General features: G+C 41.0%; 1 protein-coding gene across 1 annotated transcript in view; it reads right to left on the reverse strand.

Moving 5' to 3' along the window:
• LOC135465837 (sodium/nucleoside cotransporter 2-like) overlaps window positions 1–18,674 on the reverse strand; it is a 43,737-nt gene extending 25,063 nt beyond the window's left edge. The window contains exons 1-3 of the mRNA XM_064743194.1: window positions 18,578–18,674; window positions 3,925–4,567; window positions 816–957 (exon numbers count right to left, since the gene is read on the reverse strand). Of these exons, the coding sequence (XP_064599264.1) occupies window positions 816–957; window positions 3,925–4,403 (621 nt within the window). The 5' untranslated portion in view covers window positions 4,404–4,567; window positions 18,578–18,674. The remainder of the gene's footprint in view (window positions 1–815; window positions 958–3,924; window positions 4,568–18,577) is intronic.
• Between the last annotated feature and the right edge of the window lie 3,145 nt (window positions 18,675–21,819).

Genomic DNA, 21,819 nt, shown 5'->3' on the forward strand with positions numbered 1-21,819 from the left:
ATACAGATGACATTAGTGCCACTGCGTGTGAATACCTTGAAGGGATAGGTAGAGGTGATACACACAATACACACAAACAGTACTAGCCCAACTCACGTTGAAGGAATTCACACAGGTGATGAATCAATACACACAAACACAACCAGCCCAGCTCACCTTGAAAGGATTAACACTGGCGATAAACACAATAAGAACAAACACAACCAGGCCAGTTCACCTTGAAAGGATTAACACTGGTGATAAACACAATATGAACAAAAACAACCAGGCCATCTCACCTTGAAAGGATTAACACTGGTGATAAACACAATATGAACAAAAACAACCAGGCCATCTCACCTTGAAAGGATTAACACTGGTGATAAACACAATAAGAACAAACACAACCAGCCCAGCTCACCTTGAAAGGATTAACACTGGTGATAAACTCAATAAGAACAAACACAACCAGATCAGCTTACCTTAAAAGGATTAACACTGGTGATAAACACAATAAGAACAAACACAACCAGGCCAGCTCACCTTGAAAGGATTAACACTGGTTATAAACACAATAAGAACAAACGCAACCAGGCCAGCTCACCTTGAAAGGATTAACACTGGTTATAAACACAATAAGAACAAACACAACCAGGCCAGAAACTGGTTGGGGTGATATACACAGTAAGCAAAAACACAGCAAGACCAGCTTACCTTGAAGCTATTGGTTGGGGTGATATACACAGTAGACACAAACACAACCAGCCCAGCTCACCTTGAATGGATTAGCACAGGTGATAAACACAGTACACACAAAAACAACTAAACCAACTCACCTTAAAGGGATTGGTAGAGGTGATAAACACAATAAGAACAAACACAACCAGTCCAGCTAGTGAGGTTATGTTTTCCACGTGACGCCCAGTATCTGCGACAATAAAAATTAGTAAGCCGACAACTAAGAGGCACAGAACGCATCTGCAATAGAAATAAACATCGTCTAGATGCCTTTATATGCAGACATGGTCATCAGCTACTGTATAATGATTATTACGGATTCACACTTTCTCTGTATAGCATATATTTTAACGGTGACAATTAGCCGAGGCCCCTGCGGGTTTCGATCTTCTGACAACGAAGCACGTGAGATGCGGGTTCAATCCCGGCCTTGGGCTTTGAATTTGTAGACTTTCCCACCCTCATTGTTCGTGGGGTTTGGAGACAACAGGCGGCAGACGGGCTGATGTAGCCGTGTGTACAGTCCTACCAGTACTGACCATGGGTCTTTGTAGACTTTCCCACCCTCATTGTTCGTGGGGTCTGGAGGTAACAAGCGGCCGACGGCGCTGATGTAGCCGTGTGTACAGTCCTACCAGTACTGACCATGGGTCTTTGTAGATTTTCCCACCCTCATTGTTCGTGGGGTCTGGAGACAGTTCTTTAGTCCAAGCGGTGCATTGTAGGGTTTACAATCGCTTGTACCTACAATTTCTGCGTGGAAGCGAGCCTTGATCAACTGCGCGAGGGAGCGATGACGGCAGGGGGCTGTAGCTGTAGCAAACACTGCTTGTCTGCCACCAATATTGTGTGTATGTTTGTACGTCACACGGCAAAGTCCATCATTAACGTCTCAAAGATCAGTGGTTTACATCGGGCACTCCGGTTCCTTCCATCCATAAAATCATGATATACTGAAAGTGAAAAATTCTTGAGTATGGCGTTATTTATTTTTTTTTTGACTGGTGTGTTTCGCCATAATCAAAAATATTTCACTGAGTCGCTTCGTCATTGTTGGTGTCATGTTGATATCACCTAAAAGCCTCGTCACTGGCCATGTCATGTTAATGACACCTAAATGCATCTGGTAATGTCAGGTTGATATCACCTAAATGTCCTCACTGGTAATGCCATGTTGGTGTCACTTAAATGTCACTGGTAATGCCATGTTGGTGTCACCTAAATGTAACTGGTAATTTCATGTTGATGTCGCCTAAATGTCTCATCACTGATAATGCCATGTTGATGTCACCTTAAAGCCTCGTCACTGGTAATGCCATGTTGATGTCACCTAAATGTCTCTGGTAATGTCATGTTGGTGTCACTTAAATGTCACTGGTAATGTCATGTTGATGTCGCCTAAATGTCTCGTCACTGGTAATGCCATGTTGATGTCACCTAAATGTCTCGTCCCTGGTAACACAATGTTGATGTCACCTAAATGTCTCTGGTAATGTCATGTTGGTGTCACGTAAATGTCACTGGTAATGTCATGTTGATGTCAGCTAAATGTCTCGTCACTGGTAATGCTATGTTGATGTCGCCTAAATGTCCTCACTGGTAATGCCATGTTGGTGTCACCTAAATGTCACTGGTAATGTCATGTTGATGTCACCTAAATGTCTCGTCACTGGTAATGCCATGTTGATGTCACCTAAATGTCTCTGGTAATGTCATGTTGATGTCCCCTAAATGTCTTGTCACTGGTAATGCTACGTTGATGTCTCCTAAATGTCACTGGCCATGTCATGTTGATGTCACCTAAATGTCTCGTCACTGGTAATACCATGTTGATGTCACCTGAATGTCTGACGAGGCATTTAGGTGACATCAACACGACATTACCAGAGACATTTGGGTGACATCAACATGACATTACCAGTGACGTGGCATTTAGGTGACATTAATATGTCATATTAGGTGACATCAACACGACATTACCAGAGACATTTGGGTGACATCAACATGACATTACCAGTGACGTGGCATTTAGGTGACATTAATATGTCATATTAATGTCACCTAAATGCCACGTCACTGGTAATGTCATGTTGATGTCACCCAAATGTCTCTGGTAATGTCGTGTTGATGTCACCTAAATGCCTCGTCAGACATTCAGGTGACATCAACATGGTATTACCAGTGACGAGACATTAATATGTCATATTAATGTCACCTAAATGCCACGCCACTGGCAATGTCATGTTGATGTCACCCAAATGTCTCTGGTAATGTCGTGTTGATGTCACCTAAATGCCTCGTCACTGGCAATGTCATGTTGATGTCAACTAAATGCTACGTCACTGTTAATGTCGTGTTGATACCACCTAAATGCCATGCCGCTGGTAATGTCATGTTGATGTCACCTAAATGTCTCTTAATTGGTAACACAGATCATGTTTATCTCTGATGACACGCTTTCTACATGTGACATGAGCGTTCATATCTATAACTTCACTGTGTGAGCTTGAGGTGTTTAAGTAAAGGTTATCACCTGAGCTTGAGGTGTTTGATCAGGGTCATCCACCTGGTAAGCGGTTATATAATTGACCGAAGGCCTTAACATCAGCGTCCATATCTATATATTCACCTAGCGAATAACGCCGTGTGACAAAATGTTATACTCTGACTGCATACCGGAGTGCTGGAGGTAAACCACGGACCTTTGGCAAGATACCGATTAACTTTTGAGATATGATGTAAGCCCGCAGTTATTCATATCTGTCGCAATAACATCACATCTGTATAGAATATCTCTACACAAGCACCACTGAGCGCTGTCACCAAGGTCTCAGTGACAGTAAGCCTACAATTTTCACATAAGTTCCAGTCCCAGTTCCAAAATACAACTAAAACATATCGTGTTCAGCAATAATGTTACCGACATTGATAATGACGATAATTACGATAATGACGATGAATGAAGATGATATATGAGAAGGACGATAATGTTAATGACACTAATGATGACGATAATTACGATAATTAATATCTCAACTATGGCAATTTTTTGAAACTACGATGAAGATGATATTGACGACGAGGTGGATGATAATGTTATTGGCTATAACTTGATGATACTGGCGTTGCAGAGAATGATAATGCTATTGGCTACAACGTAACACACTGACGATAAGGTGATGGCAAAGATGATGATGATGTACTTACCTCTTTACCCACAGTTTCGTCCTGTCCTCACACACACAGTGAGCTTTAAGTTCCCTTACAATCTTATCACCCACCAGTCTTCTAAACTGTTTCCAGCCGAACACCAGGAGCACGCATATGGACAATATCAAGATGGGTACGGCCTTATCCCGCCGAATGATAATTGCGAATATGAGGTAAACCACCCACAGTAGTGCGAAGACTATCATAACGCCTCTGAACAATAGCGGCTTGTGGCGGACAAGAGCTGAGCGTAGACGGTCGTACACTTTCTCTGTGCGTCTGAAGCAAGCCGAACACTTGGTTTCAGCCCCGGTGTCTGTGTCACCTTCGCCGGCCATCTCGGTGTCACGTGGGCTGGTACGCGATACTTTCGGACATACAGAGTACTGGTCATCATCCTCCGAAGCATCACCGTGGCCGTTAAGCATTTTACTATCAGCATCAGCTCTTGGCTCCATGTCCACTTTCACATCCATGGCGCAAACAGTTTGTTGTGGGCACTTATGAAAGAAACTTTAGTAAACAGGAATTGGGTATGGTTGACTGTACAGACTTCCCTGCTGTAGCCCGTGCTCTAGCCAGGACTGGGCCACAGTTACACTGATATCCAGGTGTTGACTCCAGCAGACAGAGAAAACATCTGAAGCAGAGAAGGGCATACAATCTGTATATATATATAGGAGCATATATACATGCGTGTAAAACGCCAGTGACACTGTATGACATGTGCTACTGATTGCCACTGATGACTGTGTGTACCAGTCTCATCATGGAGGTAGAATATGGTCTCATATGTGAGATTTATTTATTTACTTTTTATTTGATTGGTGCTTTACGCCGTACTCAGGAATATTTCACTTATACGACGGTGGCCAGCATTGTGGTGGGAGGAAATGGGGAAGAGCCCGGCGGAAACCTACAACCATCCGCAGGTTGCTGGAAGATGTACGGCCGGAGAGGAAGCCAGCATGAGCTGAACTCACAGCGACCGTATTGGTGAGAGGCTCCTGGGTCATTACTCAGTGATCAACTGTGCCACGGAGGCCCGCAGCAGCGTAAGAAGGCTCAATTTCAGGTACACGTAGTTTAGCCATAAGGCCTTATTATCTCTCAGAATCTGGGGCATTTCGGAATCAAGTCCCACTCGACAAGGTTACTTTATCTGTGTAACCATTCGACAACATAACACCATCTGTGTAACCACTCGACAACATGACACTTTCTGTGTAACCACTCGACAACAATACACTATCTGTCTAACCACGCGACAACAACACACTATCTGCATAACCACTCGACGACAATACACTATCTGTGTAATCACTCGACAACAATACACTAGCCGTGTAGCCACATGACAATAATGTACTACCTGTGTAACCACACGACAACAATGTATTATCTGTGTAATCATTTGACAACAATGTACCATTTGTGTAGCCCTATGATAACAATGTACCATCAGCGTAACCACATTGCAACAACGCACTATCTGTGTTACCAGGCGACAACAATGCACTGTCTGTGTAGCTACATGGCAAAAATCCACTAGTTCTCTAACCACAAGGTGGAAGTTCACTTGGTAACTACATACCTGTGTACCCACGCCGCAACAATGTACTATCTATGTAACCACATGACAACAATGGAATATCTGTGTCCCAACAAGACAGCAATGTACCATCTGAGTGCCCACAAGCCAACAATGTACTGTCTGTGTAACCACGCGACAACAATAGACTATCTGTGTAACCACGCGACAATAATGGACTATATGTCACCAGGCGACACCATTGTACTAACTGTGTCCCCACACGACAACAATGGCCTATATGTGTAACCACACGACAACAATATACTATATGTGTAATAACGCGACAGCAATGTACTATTTGTGTCCCCACAAGACAGCAATGGACCGTCTGTGTCCCCACAAGACAACAACGGACAGTCTGTCTCCCCACAAGACAGCAATGGACTCTTTGTGTCCCTACCAGACAGCAATGGACTGCCTGTGTCCCCACAAGACAACAACGGACAGTCTGTGTCCCCACAAGACAGCAATGGACACTTTGTGTCCCCACAAGACAAAAATGTACTATTTGTGTCCCCACAAGACAGCAATGGACTATGTGTGTTACCACACGACAACAAAGGACTATGTGTGTTACCACACGACAACAATGGACTATGTGTGTAACCACGCGACAACAATGGACTATGTGTGTTACCACACGACAACAAAGGATTATGTGTGTTACCACACGACAACAATGGACTATGTGTGTTACCACACGACAACAATGGACTATGTGTGTTACCACACGACAACAATGGACTATGTGTGTAACCACGCGACAACAATGGACTATGTGTGTTACCACACGACAACAAAGGACTATGTGTGTTACCACACGACAACAATGAACTATGTGTGTTACCACACGACAACAATGGAATACCTGTGTCACCCACACTAAAACGCTCGCCAAGAGCACAACATGTTTCCTAATAGATATGTTAGCTGAGGAATGCTGAATAGAACTATCGTTAGACTGAGTGCACATGTACTTCGAGAAAGAAATTCTGTTGAATTTCACTCGTGTCTACAACAGACATACAAACCCCCTGTAGACTGATTTTGTAGCTCTACATTTAAAACTTGTATAATATATAAGATTCCCTCATATCAACAAAACGATCGCTGTGAGTTCAATTCTAGCTCATCGTGTCTTCCCCTACAGTTGTGCGTGGGAAGGTATTTAAGCAACTTGCGGATGGTTGTGAACTCCCCCCGGGTTCTTCCCCGGGTTTCCTTCCACTATAATGCTGAGTACGGCTTAGAACTTCAATTAAATAAATAAAGAAAGAAACTCATGTGATAGGCGTCCATTGGCTGTTGGAATCCAGATACTGAAAGCGTATTTTCACAACTGCATGCATGCAAACCAATGCACTAAATCTTCCGTCTTTCATTCATTTTTACGTTTCAAAATGAAAAATCATATAAAAGTCTGTTCAAATGTATTAATATAGTAAACAACAGCATGATTTTAATAAAACGTACGATTTTATCTTTACTAAACATGATTTTTTATTGCATGTATGGTTTTCATATTTAATAAACAATTTTTCTTGTTCTTGATTATTGCAACGTTTGGCTTGCCATAGCCAGGTATATGTCGGTATAAATCTCACTGTGTCCACAATTTGGTCTGAAGACCACAGGCCAGTGTTGTGATCATGGTCAATACTTCAACCTTTTCCCCGATCATTTTGAGCTTTTTTTACGGAATCGTGGAAAGGACACGCGAAAAGATAATTGTTTAAAAAGTCAATTTAATAGATAGTTATCATTAAAGAGAAAAAAATTCTTTTTCAAGGCAGATTCAGGAAAACAATTTTTTTACTCATCATTGTGACATACAGTAAAGATGAAAAAAGTGTTTTTTTGAAGTCTCTATTTACTATAAACAGACCTCCTCTTCAACGCTCATGTTCCCAAATGAAATGAGCTGTCAGCATGACGTACACAATAGGTACAAGGTATGCTGAATGCTGTAACTGGAACTGGACTATCTAATAGCGATCTCATTGGTGAGAGGCTCACAAGCTAAAGTCGAAACAGGTGTATGAACCTATGATAATTTAGCTATCTTAACTTGCGCTATGGATATGTGGACATCTATACTCGAACGAATACTGTTAGTTCCGCAGTTAAAGCATGCCAACGTTTTTATTTAAAACATACAGGTTTCGAACACAAAGTCCTTCGATTATCACCCAGTTTAGAGGACATAGTGGCACTAGTGTTAGACTATGTTAGGCCAAGTCATGGATGATCAAAATGAAGCATAACCTGGGGGAAATGCATAGTTTCCTAAACAGTTAGCACTGTCTAAGTATGCCTTGTGTTTCTTTTTCAAGGTAACAATGACATGTTTCCTAATCAGTAAGCACACGCGTATCCAAAAGAGGAAACGTGTACATGTGCATACCTCCGTGGCTCAATTGGTTAGCTCGCTAGCGCAGCGTAATGACATAAGAGCTTCTCACCAATGCGGTCTCTCTGAGTTCAAGTGCAGCTCATGCTGGCTACCCGTACGTGGGAAGGTCTGGCAGCAACCTGCGGATGGTCGTAGGTTTCCATCCATTTCCTCCCACCATAATGCTGGCCGTCGTCGTATAAATGAAATATTCTTCAGTACGGCGTAATACACCAATCAAACAAATAAATAAAATAAATAAACAAAATACTTGTTTGACATTTGGCTATACACTTTCAAGAAATCATAGAGGGACAATTATGACACATATCCCACTAAGTTGAACACTTGTAACTTATAACGCTGGTTAATCTATTTTTATACAGATAGTTACAAGGAGTGCAGAACTCTGCAGTTTAACAGGATATGTTACCCGAAGTGGATCGCCAGCGATGCTGTCAAACAAATCATCTATAGAGCTGACCGTGTAGAATCTCTGCCGAACATGGGCAAAGTCTACACAGTCAACCAAGATATGTTTGATGCCATATTGGGCGTCACATCCAACACACTCGGGAGCACTGCTCCCATCTAGTATGAAATTGTGTGTCAGATGAGAATGCCCAATACGACACCTCGTTAAAACTACTTGGTCTCTTGGAGACATTTCACAAGTTTAGGCATTGTAGCCAATGACAGGATGAGTTGCATGCAGTTTATTATAAGCCTGCAAGACCCTGCCAAAGGCGACGAATATATTTAAGAATATTAGACTTTATGCCAGTATACAGGGTTTTAACCCGAAATACAGGTTTATACAGGGCAGCTTTCGCTTCCCTGTCCACGACTGTGTTTCCATGGATACCAATGTGACTTGGTTTCCAACAGAATATAATATCTTTACCTCTTTTAATTAGTTTTCTATGTTTGGCTATTATCTCAAGTATCAATGGATTTTTAAAATTATTATTTTGAATTGCCAGAAGGCAAGACAGCGAGTGGCTGCATATCACTGCCCTCTGGGCATGCCCACATATGATAAGGTGAGGGGTATAGCCCTGGCGTCTGCAGAGAAGATTGATTTTTTTTTTTTTTTTTTTTTTTTTTTTGATTGGTGTTTTACGCCGTACTCAAGAATATTTCACTTATACGACGGCGGCCAGCATTATGGTGGGTGGAAACCGGGCACAGCCCGGGGGGAAACCCACGACCATCCGCAGGTTGCTGGCAGACCTTCCCACTTACGGCCGGGAGAAGATTGAAGATGAAGGTGGAAGACGAAGAGAAGTGACCCGCTGTTCCAAGACAGCCGCAGCCGCAACCCTGTCCCTATCCTTTGAGCCGTCAGTATATATAAATTTATAATCCATATAATTAGCCTTGATTTCAGCAAAACTTTGCTGAATTATAAGAGGACTTGTAATTGATTTATTATATTTACGTACATCAAATATTAGTTTAGGGTGTGGAAGGTGCCAGGGAGGAGTCTCCGGAAAAGACACCGGAACTATATCCTCCAGTTTGATGTTAGCTTCCCATATGGTCCCGTATACAATACCAAACGGAGGGTTCTTGTTAGGACATTCATTAAATTTATCTACATAAGATGGATTGAAAACACAGTCGTAGGCAGGGTTTGTTGGATAAGCTTTAAGCTTTGTAGCATATTGAAGGCTCAGTTTAATACGTCGGTTATATAAAGAAGGCTCATTAGCCTCCACGTATAAACTCTGTACTGTTCTAAAAGGTTCTAAAAGCACCAAGGCTGAGCCTTAAACCTTGGTGATGAACAGAATCCAACCTTTTAATGTACGACTTCCTAGCGGAACCGTAAATGATGGATCCATAGTCCAATTTAGACCTCACCAGAGAACGATGTAAATTAAGTAAAACAGATAGGTCAGCACCCCAACCGGTGCTAGATACGACCTTAATTATATCGCGAGCCTTTGTACATTTAGCTTTAAGCATTTTTATATGAGATGTAAAAGATAGCTTACTATCAAATATTATATCTAAAAATTTTGTTACTCCAACAATTTTAACCTGTTCACCGCAAAAATTAAGCTCGGGGTCAAGATGAAGAAAAGAACGATGTAAATTAAGTAAAACAGATAGGTCAGCACCCCAACCGGTGCTAGATACGACCTTAATTATATCGCGAGCCTTTGTACATTTAGCTTTAAGCATTTTTATATGAGATGTAAAAGATAGCTTACTATCAAATATTATATCTAAAAATTTTGTTACTCCAACAATTTTAACCTGTTCACCGCAAAAATTAAGCTCGGGGTCAAGATGAAGTTTCCGTTTGTTACAAAAATGCATTCCGACGGTTTTAGACGTTGAAAATCTAAAACAATTTTAGTTGCCCATTTCACGATCTTATTGAGACAAAGCTGCTACTGACGTTCGATGTTATTCATATTTTTAGCTCGGTAGCATATAATGAAATCATCCACGTATAAAGAACCATCTGTTCCAGATGTTAATGTTTTTGCTAGGCTATTTATTTTTATGCTGAACAGAGTTGGTGATAGAATGCTGCCCTGGGGTACACCCATTTCCTGCAGAGTCAGAAAGAGTGGACCAAACCCTTACCTTAAACTGACGATCAGATAAAAATTAAGATATAAATAAAGGTAAGCGACCTTTTAATCCCATATCCGTCTTTTAAAATACCATATTTTCATGTGGTGTCGTAGGCCTTTTCAAGATCGAAAAATATCCACACATGTTCATTATTAACAAAACCATCACGAATAAAAGTTTTGAATCGAACAAGGTGATCTAAAGTAGATCGACCTTGACGAAAACCATATTGAATATTAGATAAAAGTTTGTTGGTTTCAAGAAACCAAACAAGTCTGTCGATGATCATCCATTCCATAGTCTTAAAGACACAGCTGGTTAGAGCTATGGGACGGTAATTATTTGGATCAGTATGATCCTTACCCGGTTTGGGAACCGGGATAATACACGCCTCCCTCCATGATGGTGGAAAATTACCAGTTATCCAAATATCATTAAGCAAGTCCAAGAGAGTCTCCAGTGGCTCAGGTGGTAAATAGATTCAGAAACTTATAATATACGTTATCAGGACCACAAGCAGTATCATGGGCCTTGATTTAGACAGTGGCCTTGATTTAATTCACCTACCACGCATTTTTAATGAACCTGATGTTCGTAGTGTTGTGCCTAACTATTTTAATATCCAAGAGCCACCTTGCATATCCTATGAATATAAATAGCCTATCGCTTCCAAAATTTTCAATTATTCCCAGGCCATCAAGCAGTTCGAAATGGCGACGTATACTTCTGGCGGTTATAACTGTGATTGTGAATCCTCAGTTTTTACCTACGACAAATGTAAACATGTCCTGACTGGTGACCTTAATATTATTAAGTTAAACAGGTTCTGAATTATCCCACTGTGCAAGAAACACTCGCTGACCTTCATAGTACATTTATAATCACTGTAGCAGACAAGGCTCCTAATAATGTCATCTTTATTTGCAAGAATTAATGTCAAATTCTTGTTCAAACGCTATGTACATCTACAACAACATCTATGTATTCTGCTACAACGTGTACTCTGGAGGAACTATTTAACAAACAAAACCTTTCTTAAAGAAAGGCACATCAATATACCTACCCGTCATACAGAAATACCACAACTTTACCGGATTCCTAAAATGCATAAATCCCCATACAAGGCTCGATTTGTTGCGGATTCAAGAAGTCGTACCACCAAACTCTTGTCAACCCTACTTACGAGAGCGTTACAAGAAGTAAAGTCATTTTGGAATAAGTATTGTTGTGCCATAACAAAAAATTCAGGTGTCAACTGCATGTGGATTCTTAACAACTCCAAACGCCTTACAGAAGAACTTGATGCTCATATGCATATACCGTACAAAGACGTATCCACGTGGGATTTCTCTACTCTCTATACTACGATTCCTCACAAAGATCTTATTGAAAAAATATCGTCGTTAATTGTCTCGGTATTTACTAAAACAGGTCACCGTTACATTAACGTCAAAAGCAATAGGGCTTTCTTTAGTTTAAACTATTCATAAAGGTTACCACTCACGGGATGTTACATTATTTATTGAATTACTTGAATTTCTCATTAATAACATCTATGTGAAATTCGGGGATACCATTTACCAACAGTGCATAGGTATTCCAATGGGTAACAGTTGAGCGCCTCTTTTGGCAGACCTATATCCGTTATCATATGAATACGACTGTATGCAGAAATTACTTAAAAGTAATATCTTTAAAGCTCGACCCTTTTCATTTACCATGCGGTATATTGATGATCTACTGGCATTAAATAACCCCCATATTGCTGAAGCAGTGAAGGAAATCTATCCGCCTTCATTGGATTTAAAGGAGACAACAGATAGCCCTGATGGTACATCTTATTTGGATCTATATCTGTACAAAGACGAACAAGGTCTACTTTCACGCCGCCTTTACAACAAAAGGGATAATTTCAACTTTGATAATGTAAATTATCCTTATTTAGATAACAATATACCAAAGGGTCCTGCATATTGCGTATACATATCTCGCCTTGTAGCATTTGTCAGACCTTGCGTTGATTGTGATGACTTTAATCTGCGTCACAAGTTGCTAATTCAAAAACTAGTTTGCCAAGGATACTCCATCAAACGCATTCATTCTAAGTTTCTCAAATGTTACGATGAGTATAACACTCTCGTTGGCAGGTATGGACAGAGCGTTCAGAATCTCTGGTGATCTGCATTGTGATCAACCACATAGACGGTGCTGTTATCCCTATGTACATATCTATTACGTACATGGTATTTAACAACATAGATGACGCTGGTTGCCCAGTGTAACCGTCTATCTTGTATGTCATGTGTAACATCATAGATGGCGCCTCTTGTAGAATGGGATCTTTACATATTCACGGGAAAGACGTGATCGTCCGTTACTTTTGAATCACAATCAGTTCGGTTAAGGTCTGTAAAGCTCGTCATTTTTAAACTGTATCTAATACCGCTTAACCTGGGGCTAGGGGCCGTAAAGGTAGCCATGCTCATTACATCAGCATGATGCCTTTATGAACAGTTGCAATCAAAGCGCGACTGAGATACTTATTTGACATGGAACTCATTCACGGACTACGAATTTGAACTTTGATATGGAATTCACGCCTGGAATATCCATTGTCTGCTCGGCATCATTGAAAACTGATGACCGCTTCTCTCTTGTGTGTTACCGGCTTTATTTTTTATTTGTATAATTTCTTACATACCTTTGTCTTTGGGAGTTAGTGTTAAACGTTGTTTTTGGAAATGGATCTTGCCATTATCGACTTGGAATGCCCTTTACGGACTACGAATGGTATATGAATGTCGGACATGACGTTTATATTTTTCAATGCAGTTTTAAGTTCCTCGATATTAAAAGGACGATTATAATCTTCTAAATTCTTAGAAGAAAAGGGCAATTTAATTTTCTCAGTCTGGTTTTTAATATGTTGGAATTCTGAAGTATAATTCTCAGAAGAAGATTTCTTGGAAATTGTCTCAGCTAATTTATTAGCTATATCGGGTGGAGAAGTTAATATATTATCTCCATCTTTTAAAAGCTGAACATTTGCTTTGTTGTTTTTGCCCTTAAGCTTCTGAACCAGACCTTACACATGGATGTTTCGACGTAATGCTGGAAACAAAGTTCCGCCAACAAGATCGTCTCTTGGACTCGAGTAATCGACGAGCCTTAGCTCTAAAAATACGAACCTGGTTATTATAATTGAGACATATATTAAAATTTCGCTCGGTCTATTTGCGGTCCTTAATGGCTTTGCGACAGTCCTTATTATACCAGGGTTTACTTTTTGATTTTGGATTTGTCGAGGTTTTAGGGATAGTTCTATAGGTAGCTCGTAAAACAAGTTCGTTAAATTTTAATATAGGATCATCCGCTGCATTGAGAGTCTCTAGAGTGATATCAGCCTCACAGAACATCTCAAATGCGATCCAGTCTGCTTTATCGAGCTTCCACCTAGCTACACGTTCTGAAGAATTAGAAGTGATATGCTCTAGGATAATAGGAAAATGATCACTTTCACATAGATCGCCATGCACCTTCCAAGAAAAATTCGGGAGAAGTGATGGATCTGTGATAGTGACATCGATAGCAGAATAAGTGCCGTTACCCGGATGTAAACAAGTATTAGAACCATCATTGAAATAACACAGTTCTCCCTTAGGTAAGAAGTCTTCCACCATCTTGCCTTTATTATTTATGTTATTACTGCCCCAAAGGGGGTTATGGGAATTAAAAGCTGACAAAGAAGTGTCCGGAGGTATACACACCGAACATAATGTGATTGTTTCACGTAATGAAACACGAACGGCCACAGCCTGACGCTCTTTATGCAGAGCAACTGGGCTGTGGATAATACTGTTGTTTATGAATATCGAGGAGCCGCCTGCAGCTCGCTCTTCTTCAATACAATAGGTGCTATGAAGTGAATAATTTTTAAGAATGTTTTTATCTTTGTCAGATGTCTTCAGGTTTGTTTCCTGAAAGACACAAGGCAACTGGATTTAAAGATTGAACTAGCTATGTTATTTCAATAAAATTTTCAATAAAATAAGACCTCGACAATTCCACTGTATAATTTTGTTTAAAGAAGACATTATGGTGGAAGGCGTATGGGGATTTATCGTTATGTTTGGACCGAGGACGACACTTCCTTGGAGATCGGCTGGAAGATCTCCCTGACGTGAGTGATGTATCCATCACATCCGCATCTGAGAAAGGACCAACGTCCTCCAACTATCCAAACCTGTTAAAATTTTGGACAGGGTCCTTGGTAGCCTTAGAGGGACACTCCGTGGGACCAGTAGGTTTATTCTTTTCATTATGACTTTTGTTTCGAGACTTAGTTCTGGCAGTTTTGTTTTGACCATTTTCAGGCTTATCAGTTTTTTGTGTAATATTTACTTTCTGTACAATTGCTGTACTGCAGTGGTCTGGGTTGAGCAGGAATGACGGACAGGTTGATCAGCAGGTTCTATATATATAGAACTAGGTTTGTCGTTTCCGATGGGCCAAGTCAAGGAGGTTTGAGTAGCAACGATGCTATTCGCTTGACCACATTGGCAAACGAAGTCTGCGGAGAAGTATTCGAGGGTGAGACTAATTTTCGGGCTTCCTGATATGATATATTGTTTTTCCTTCACGAAAAGCTGACAGTCTCTAAAGGAGGCCATGTGATCTCCACTGCAGATGCAACACTTAACTGTGTTGCTGCAGTCAAACCATCATGACCCTCACTGCCGCATCTGAAGCAAACCAGTTTATTTTTACATTGTCCATTGCTGTGACCAAATTTTTGGCAAGTAAAACATCGTGTAGGATTAGGGATATATAAATCTACATTAACCCTATACGGGCCAAGGTAGATATGTGACGTTAGAAAGGTAATATTAAATGTCAAAAGGTAAGTATTTAATTTGATGATGCTGCCAACTTTTTTTGGTTATGAAACATTTTACTCACCTTGTGGTTTTAATTCTGTACAGATTTCTTCTTCAGTTAAGACTATGATATCACCATCCCTATCACGTATCATTCCCTGACAGCTGTTTAGGGAATTGTGAGGGGATGTATAAATAGGTATATCAGAGATTTTGTTTAATGATAATAAATTTTTAGATTGTTGTTTCCGGAAACATTCGATAAGAATGTCCCCGGGTCATATTTTTTTAACAGTTTTCCAAACTCCCTACTGCTCCTTTTAATGCCCTTTATAACAAAAAAGGATGGATTTTAGAGGCCGGCTTTTGTTCACGCTTAGTGGAGAGGACGATAAAAGCCGGTCAGTTGTCCTGTCTATTATCAAGTGAATCAGATAAAACTTCTAACTTCCTCTTTTTATCAGCACCTGACGTGGGCTGAGCGGAAGACCGGATAGATAGATTTGAAACGTTTGATGAAAGGTTTTAGGAAGTCATAATAAATATTAAATACGAATTCACCCCATGTGTTCCCCACCCACCACGGAGTGCCAACAAGGGCGATGCCTGAACCTGTCCGTGGCTCAGTTTGTTAGCGCGATAGCGCAGTGTAATGACCCAGGAGTCTCTCACCAATGCGGTCGCTGTGAGTTCAAGTCCAGCTCATGCTGGCTTCCTCTCCGGCCGTAAGTGGGAAGGTCTGCCAGCAACCCGCGGCATGGTCGCAAAATGGTCGTGGGTTTACTCCGGGCTCTGCCCGGTTTCCTCCCATCATAATGCTGGCCGCCGTCGTATAAGTGAAATATTCTTGAGTACAACGTAAAATAACAATCAAAATATATAAATAAATAAATAAAATGCCTGAACCTGCGGATACCCAACAGGAAACACACCAGGATTCCACATGAGGTATACTTGAATGGATGGCCTTAATGAGCAAACCCCATTAAGTGAATAAGGTCACATACAAATGAGACACATACTACTCGATTGACCCAAGAGCCACCACCTCAAAACATAGTCCCACAACCAAACTTGGAAGGAAACAGTTATTCTCTAAGGACTGATGTTATCGACAAATGTTCACGACCGCGCAGAGACAAGACGTGACCAAGCCGATTGATTGGACCGGGCCCATCCGACCTCCCGTCTCTCTCCAAGTAAGGGCCAAAGTGGCGTGTTGGGTGTCAGGATCTCCAAAGACCAACACACCCTCAGACACCAGGATCCCATCTTCGGAGATTACGGGTCACAACCCACGGCAAAAAAGGTCGCTTCCCGGTTGCCTCTCACATAACCAAGAAGATGTGAGCCTATTATAGTCACCGGGCTCACACAGGAGAGCGCTAGGTTAGTTGTCGTTTACGACAAGCTTGCCTAGAGGGCTGAGGTCCTATTCTTATCACCCCACGGGGGTCATGCAAAGAGAAGCGGTCAAGAATTTTCAAAGATGATGGAAAGATGCAAGGTGTGTTCAATGCGACTGAGTGAAATCAGTATTCAAATCATGTACCATGCTGGACTATCACTTGTCGATGGCAAAATATATATCTCAGTTGCGTTTTGATTGTAACTGTTCATATATCCAACGCGGTGAGCTAATTCAGCATGAAGAATATTTACTCGCTAGCCCCGGGTTAAGTGAAAATAGACATAAAGCAGAGCGCTGTCCATATTTACTTACAAGAAAATTATACTCATTGTAAAACCTAAGTCCTATGTAGGAGACACTGAAGTCTTATGCAGGTAATTTTATCTGCCTAGAATGAAGGGTTCAGTTCACATCGTGTGACGGATACATATACATTTATGTATACATGAGTATTACGGACGTTCAACCCCAAGCCGGTGTCAAGAAGCTTGGGCCTGAGTATTACGTTACTACTTTGTCAAAAAATCACTCAATTCAAGGACATGAGTGAACAACAGACTACACAGCCTATGCCCCGGTTACCTCGGATGAAACAGGCTCTAGGGTGACTTCACGCATGCCCAATCCATCCACCATCTGCAATTATATTTCACATTTACCAAGACAAAAAACACAGGAAGAAGATGAAGTCGCCAATGACATTCAGTCCCAACATATTTATTACTTTTACAACGGATGGTTGACTGGTGCGTGAGGCTTATGGCAACCTGATTGTAACTGTTAGTCCCAGGACTAAGGTCATCATTGTTGCTAACACAGAGTCCCTTACAAGCTCCACTCCATACAAATTCCACACTTTTCACAATCTCGTCACGCACTGTGCCCATGCAACACACGAGAATGACGGCGATGTGGAGGTATTTTGGGTAGCTCTTATATTTTCAAGTAACATGAGATAAACGAAAGGTTGTTTTTCCCTCGGGTAAATGAATTTAAGAGTTCTCGGATTCAGCCTACCAACATTGGGTTGTCGTGCACACGAGCCCATAGTCATGTAGTTTGAATGGAATATGACTTTGCATATCAAACGTTAAATTGCTTAGTTCAAATGGATACTAATTTCTGTCACATTCTATTATCAGTAAAAGTCAGACAAGACCACTTACAACGTAATGATATTATATACACGAGTTTGTACTCTACACATGAGGACACGATTGATACGAGATTGTTATTTTGCCTAAAATATAACATTGTGTAAGGCCTGGATGAACAATTCTAAAGACAGGAATTTCCAACCAATTTGTAGTCACTTTCTCAATGTTTGGCCAGGTATAGAGGCCCACGTTATGTGAAAATATGTAGCTGCAATAATGTTAGAAGTTTTAACAACAGCGTTATTTCTTAGAAGTGTGGTATCTCAGAGCATTTGGTCTGGGTTAAAGGTGCTACTTTTTACATTTAACATTTTTTCACAAGAAAACATTCATTTTACACAGAACTACGTGCTTTATTAGTGAAGTACTTGCAGGAGTCAGCTCTGGCGATAAGGCTTAGAGCATAGGGTTTGAGACGATATATACCGAAATATGTAGTGAATTATGTGGCAAACGACCCTACTCGGCTAAAAGTGACACTGTGAAAACATTAGCTATATGAGATGTCCGCGCAGAAAAAACCTAATAAATTCTTTTTCACTTCACTATTTTTATGGTGAGAAATGTATATAGCCAATGTCTTAATGAAATAAAAAATATTAAGGGTATATATGTTCATAAACTTACCATTTTTAACCCCACCTGTTCAGAATTTTCGTCCTTCAGTCGATTACGCTTCTGTGTTCGCCGTGTAGGGTGTAGCGAAACAGGCGGCGCTCATCTCTACCTTGCCCAGAAAATGACGGGTGCATTATGGGTGTGACAACCACAAAACACCTGATTATAGTATACAGGTTTCAGGCCGAAGTTAAGTTTCTTTGTACTCACATGTTACGGTTCAGTGCTGCTGAGCAGAGCTCAAATGGCTAAAAATCCGGGGATGTCTTAATGGGGGAGTATTGTGCAGTAATGCATAACTGTAACCTCCCAGACACGAAGGTCTGCTGCGAAAGACGAATGCGACCATTCGCTTACTGGAGCGACGTCGTTTTATGGAAACGGGTTCGAACATAGCTCCATCTGACTAATGCCGCGTTCTCGAATTTTCGACCCACGTGTCCCTTCCCTCGAGTTGAGAACATGAGAATCGAGAATAGCAATAAACGCCGTAATTTTTCTGGGTATTCTTTCGTGAGATAAGCAATAATATCGAGCTGTTTCAACAACTTCTCGAGTTCTCGATTCGCGCATCTCATCATAAAACCCACGGGTCAAGATTAAGAAAAACTGCGCAGTTTTTGTCATTCTCGGCTGTCTTGTTCTCAACACATGGGTTTTAAAGGACGTGGCCATATCAGTGGCCATATCCGTGTTCCATATTTCACTGGTGTTTAACGAAATATTCAAGCGTATTTCACTTATAATTACAATTACGGCAGTCAGGTTGCTATACAAGAGGAGTGACTGCACCTATTAGAGTTATCTAACCACTTTTATTCAGAGTGAATATTTTAACACTCTTCAAAGGTTTTCATTTTCCGACTTCATTAATAGTGGTTTTCACTCTGTTCTAAGGCATTGATCAACCAGCTCTCTACCACTTGCACTGGAGTTGGAATAAGAACACTTTCAAGAATGTTGAAACATTAGACCATAGTAAAAAGTAAGAATAAAGCTGGTCAGATAACTGTTATAAGCCCAGCTACACCTCGTGATCTTTACAGTGCTATATGTAACACTTTAGTTTAAGAAGTGCATGTATTTCATACGATTGTAGCATTCGACAAATCACATCGTCTGAATGTGGCCTATGTAATAGACTTGTACTGGTTTCATTCCACTTACATACACATGGAATTCACAGGGTAGAACCGCTGATTAACACGTTATTTTCTTTCATTAAAAACAACTGACGCTTTTCCCATAAAGCTTTATTTATTTATTTATTTATTTGATAGCTTTTTGATATTATATTATGTCCATATAATAAAAAGTCAGGTTTACTGTCACGGGGTATCCGGAGGTACTGTTAGACCCAGACCCCGATCGTTACAAGGCTTGCCTGTTAACTACCCGCATGAGCTAGATGCGATTTTCCTCCAGATCGGTAGAAACGACCTCTCTGAGGTGGGCGGAAAGGCTGAAAAACTGGAGAGGGATATTTTTCCTTTGAAAAATATGTACAAACCACTTATGATCATTTTTATGGGACAATTACTTCCTCCTTATTCCCACCCAACATGTGTCACCTAATTACAATTCCAAAGTAGTCGTGGTGAAAGAGGTACTCAAACAACTTGTCGCTAACGACAATACAACTGGTTTTTTGGTGTCATCGCGGACTCTGGAACCCCAGTGTACTGTCAGGTTTATTTATTTATTTATTTATTTGATTGGTGTTTTACGCCGTACTCAAGAATATTTCACTTATATGAAGGCGGCCAGCATTATGGTGGGAGGAAACCGGGCACAGCCCGGGGGAAACCCACGACCATCCGCAGGTTGCTGGTAGACCTTCCCACTTACGGCCGTACTGTCAGGTGATGGAGTGCATCTCAACCAGCATGGGATGGCAAAATATGCTAAGAACATCAGGACAGCTCTAGGTCACTTTAAGAGGAAAGGTTTTCATTAAAAGATGTCATTTAGTCTAATCCAGGCAATGTAAACTGTCTGGACTCATCCTATATACAGCAAATTTTGTGTTTTTTGCCTCACTAGTTGCTCTTTCATCTCTCCATAACAATCCTAATAGAAATGGATTTTTATCTTATGATACGTTAACTACATGTATGTTATTGTATAACTTTACACAGACTAAGTACGTTGAGTTGTGTCGACACTGGAAGCTAGATATACAGAAGTTGCTTGTTTGGTGACACCTTGTGAGTTTTCCTGTGTCACACGCCTGCTGTCACCCATGCGTAGGTGTTCACGCTAATTACCTGGTAATGGCTTTGCGATTTATTTTCTTTTTTCAGTGCCTCATTAATGGGCTCTATGATTGTACTCTAACATGTTGTGGGATTTTTGTGCCTGTGCAGAAGGGTGTTTTTGTGTACTCCAGCTGTTGAACTGTATTGGCCTTGTTCCAATATCTGCTGCAAGTCGTGCACCTCTTTATTATCACAGAAATGTTTCTCTTGTGCCCACTGTATATGCTGTTATCTTCTGTCATGGGTTTGTGTGCCTGCTGTGATGTGGTTTCTCTTGTGCCCACTGTATATACTGTTATCTTCTGTCATGGGTTTGTTTTCCTGCTGTGATGTGGTTTCTCTTGTGCCCACTGTATATACTGTTATCTTCTGTCATGGGTTTGTGTGCCTGGTGTGATGTGGTTTCTCTTGTGCCCACTGTATATACTGTTATCTTCTGTCATGGGTTTGTGTGCCCGGTGTGATGTGGTTTCTCTTGTGCCCACTGTATATGCTGTTATCTTCTGTCATGGGTTTGTGTGCCTGGTGTGATGTGGTTTCTCTTGTGCCCACTGTATATGCTGTTATCTTCTGTCATGGGTTTGTGTGCCCGGTGTGATGTGGTTTCTCTTGTGCCCACTGTATATACTGTTATCTTCTGTCATGGGTTTGTGTGCCCGCTGTGATGTGGTTTCTCTTGTGCCCACTGTATATGCTGTTATCTTCTGTCATGGGTTTGTGTGCCTGGTGTGATGTGGTTTCTCTTGTGCCCACTGTATATACTGTTATCTTCTGTCATAAGTTTGTTTTCCTGCTGTGATGTGGTTTCTCTTGTGCCCACTGTATATACTGTTATCTTCTGTCATGGGTTTGTGTGCCTGGTGTGATGTGGTTTCTCTTGTGCCCACTGTATATACTGTTATCTTCTGTCATGGGTTTGTGTGCCCGGTGTGATGTGGTTTCTCTTGTGCCCACTGTATATACTGTTATCTTCTGTCATGGGTTTGCTGTGAT

The sequence above is a fragment of the Liolophura sinensis genome, chromosome 5, assembly GCF_032854445.1.
Source record: "Liolophura sinensis isolate JHLJ2023 chromosome 5, CUHK_Ljap_v2, whole genome shotgun sequence".
Taxonomy (NCBI): domain Eukaryota; kingdom Metazoa; phylum Mollusca; class Polyplacophora; order Chitonida; family Chitonidae; genus Liolophura; species Liolophura sinensis.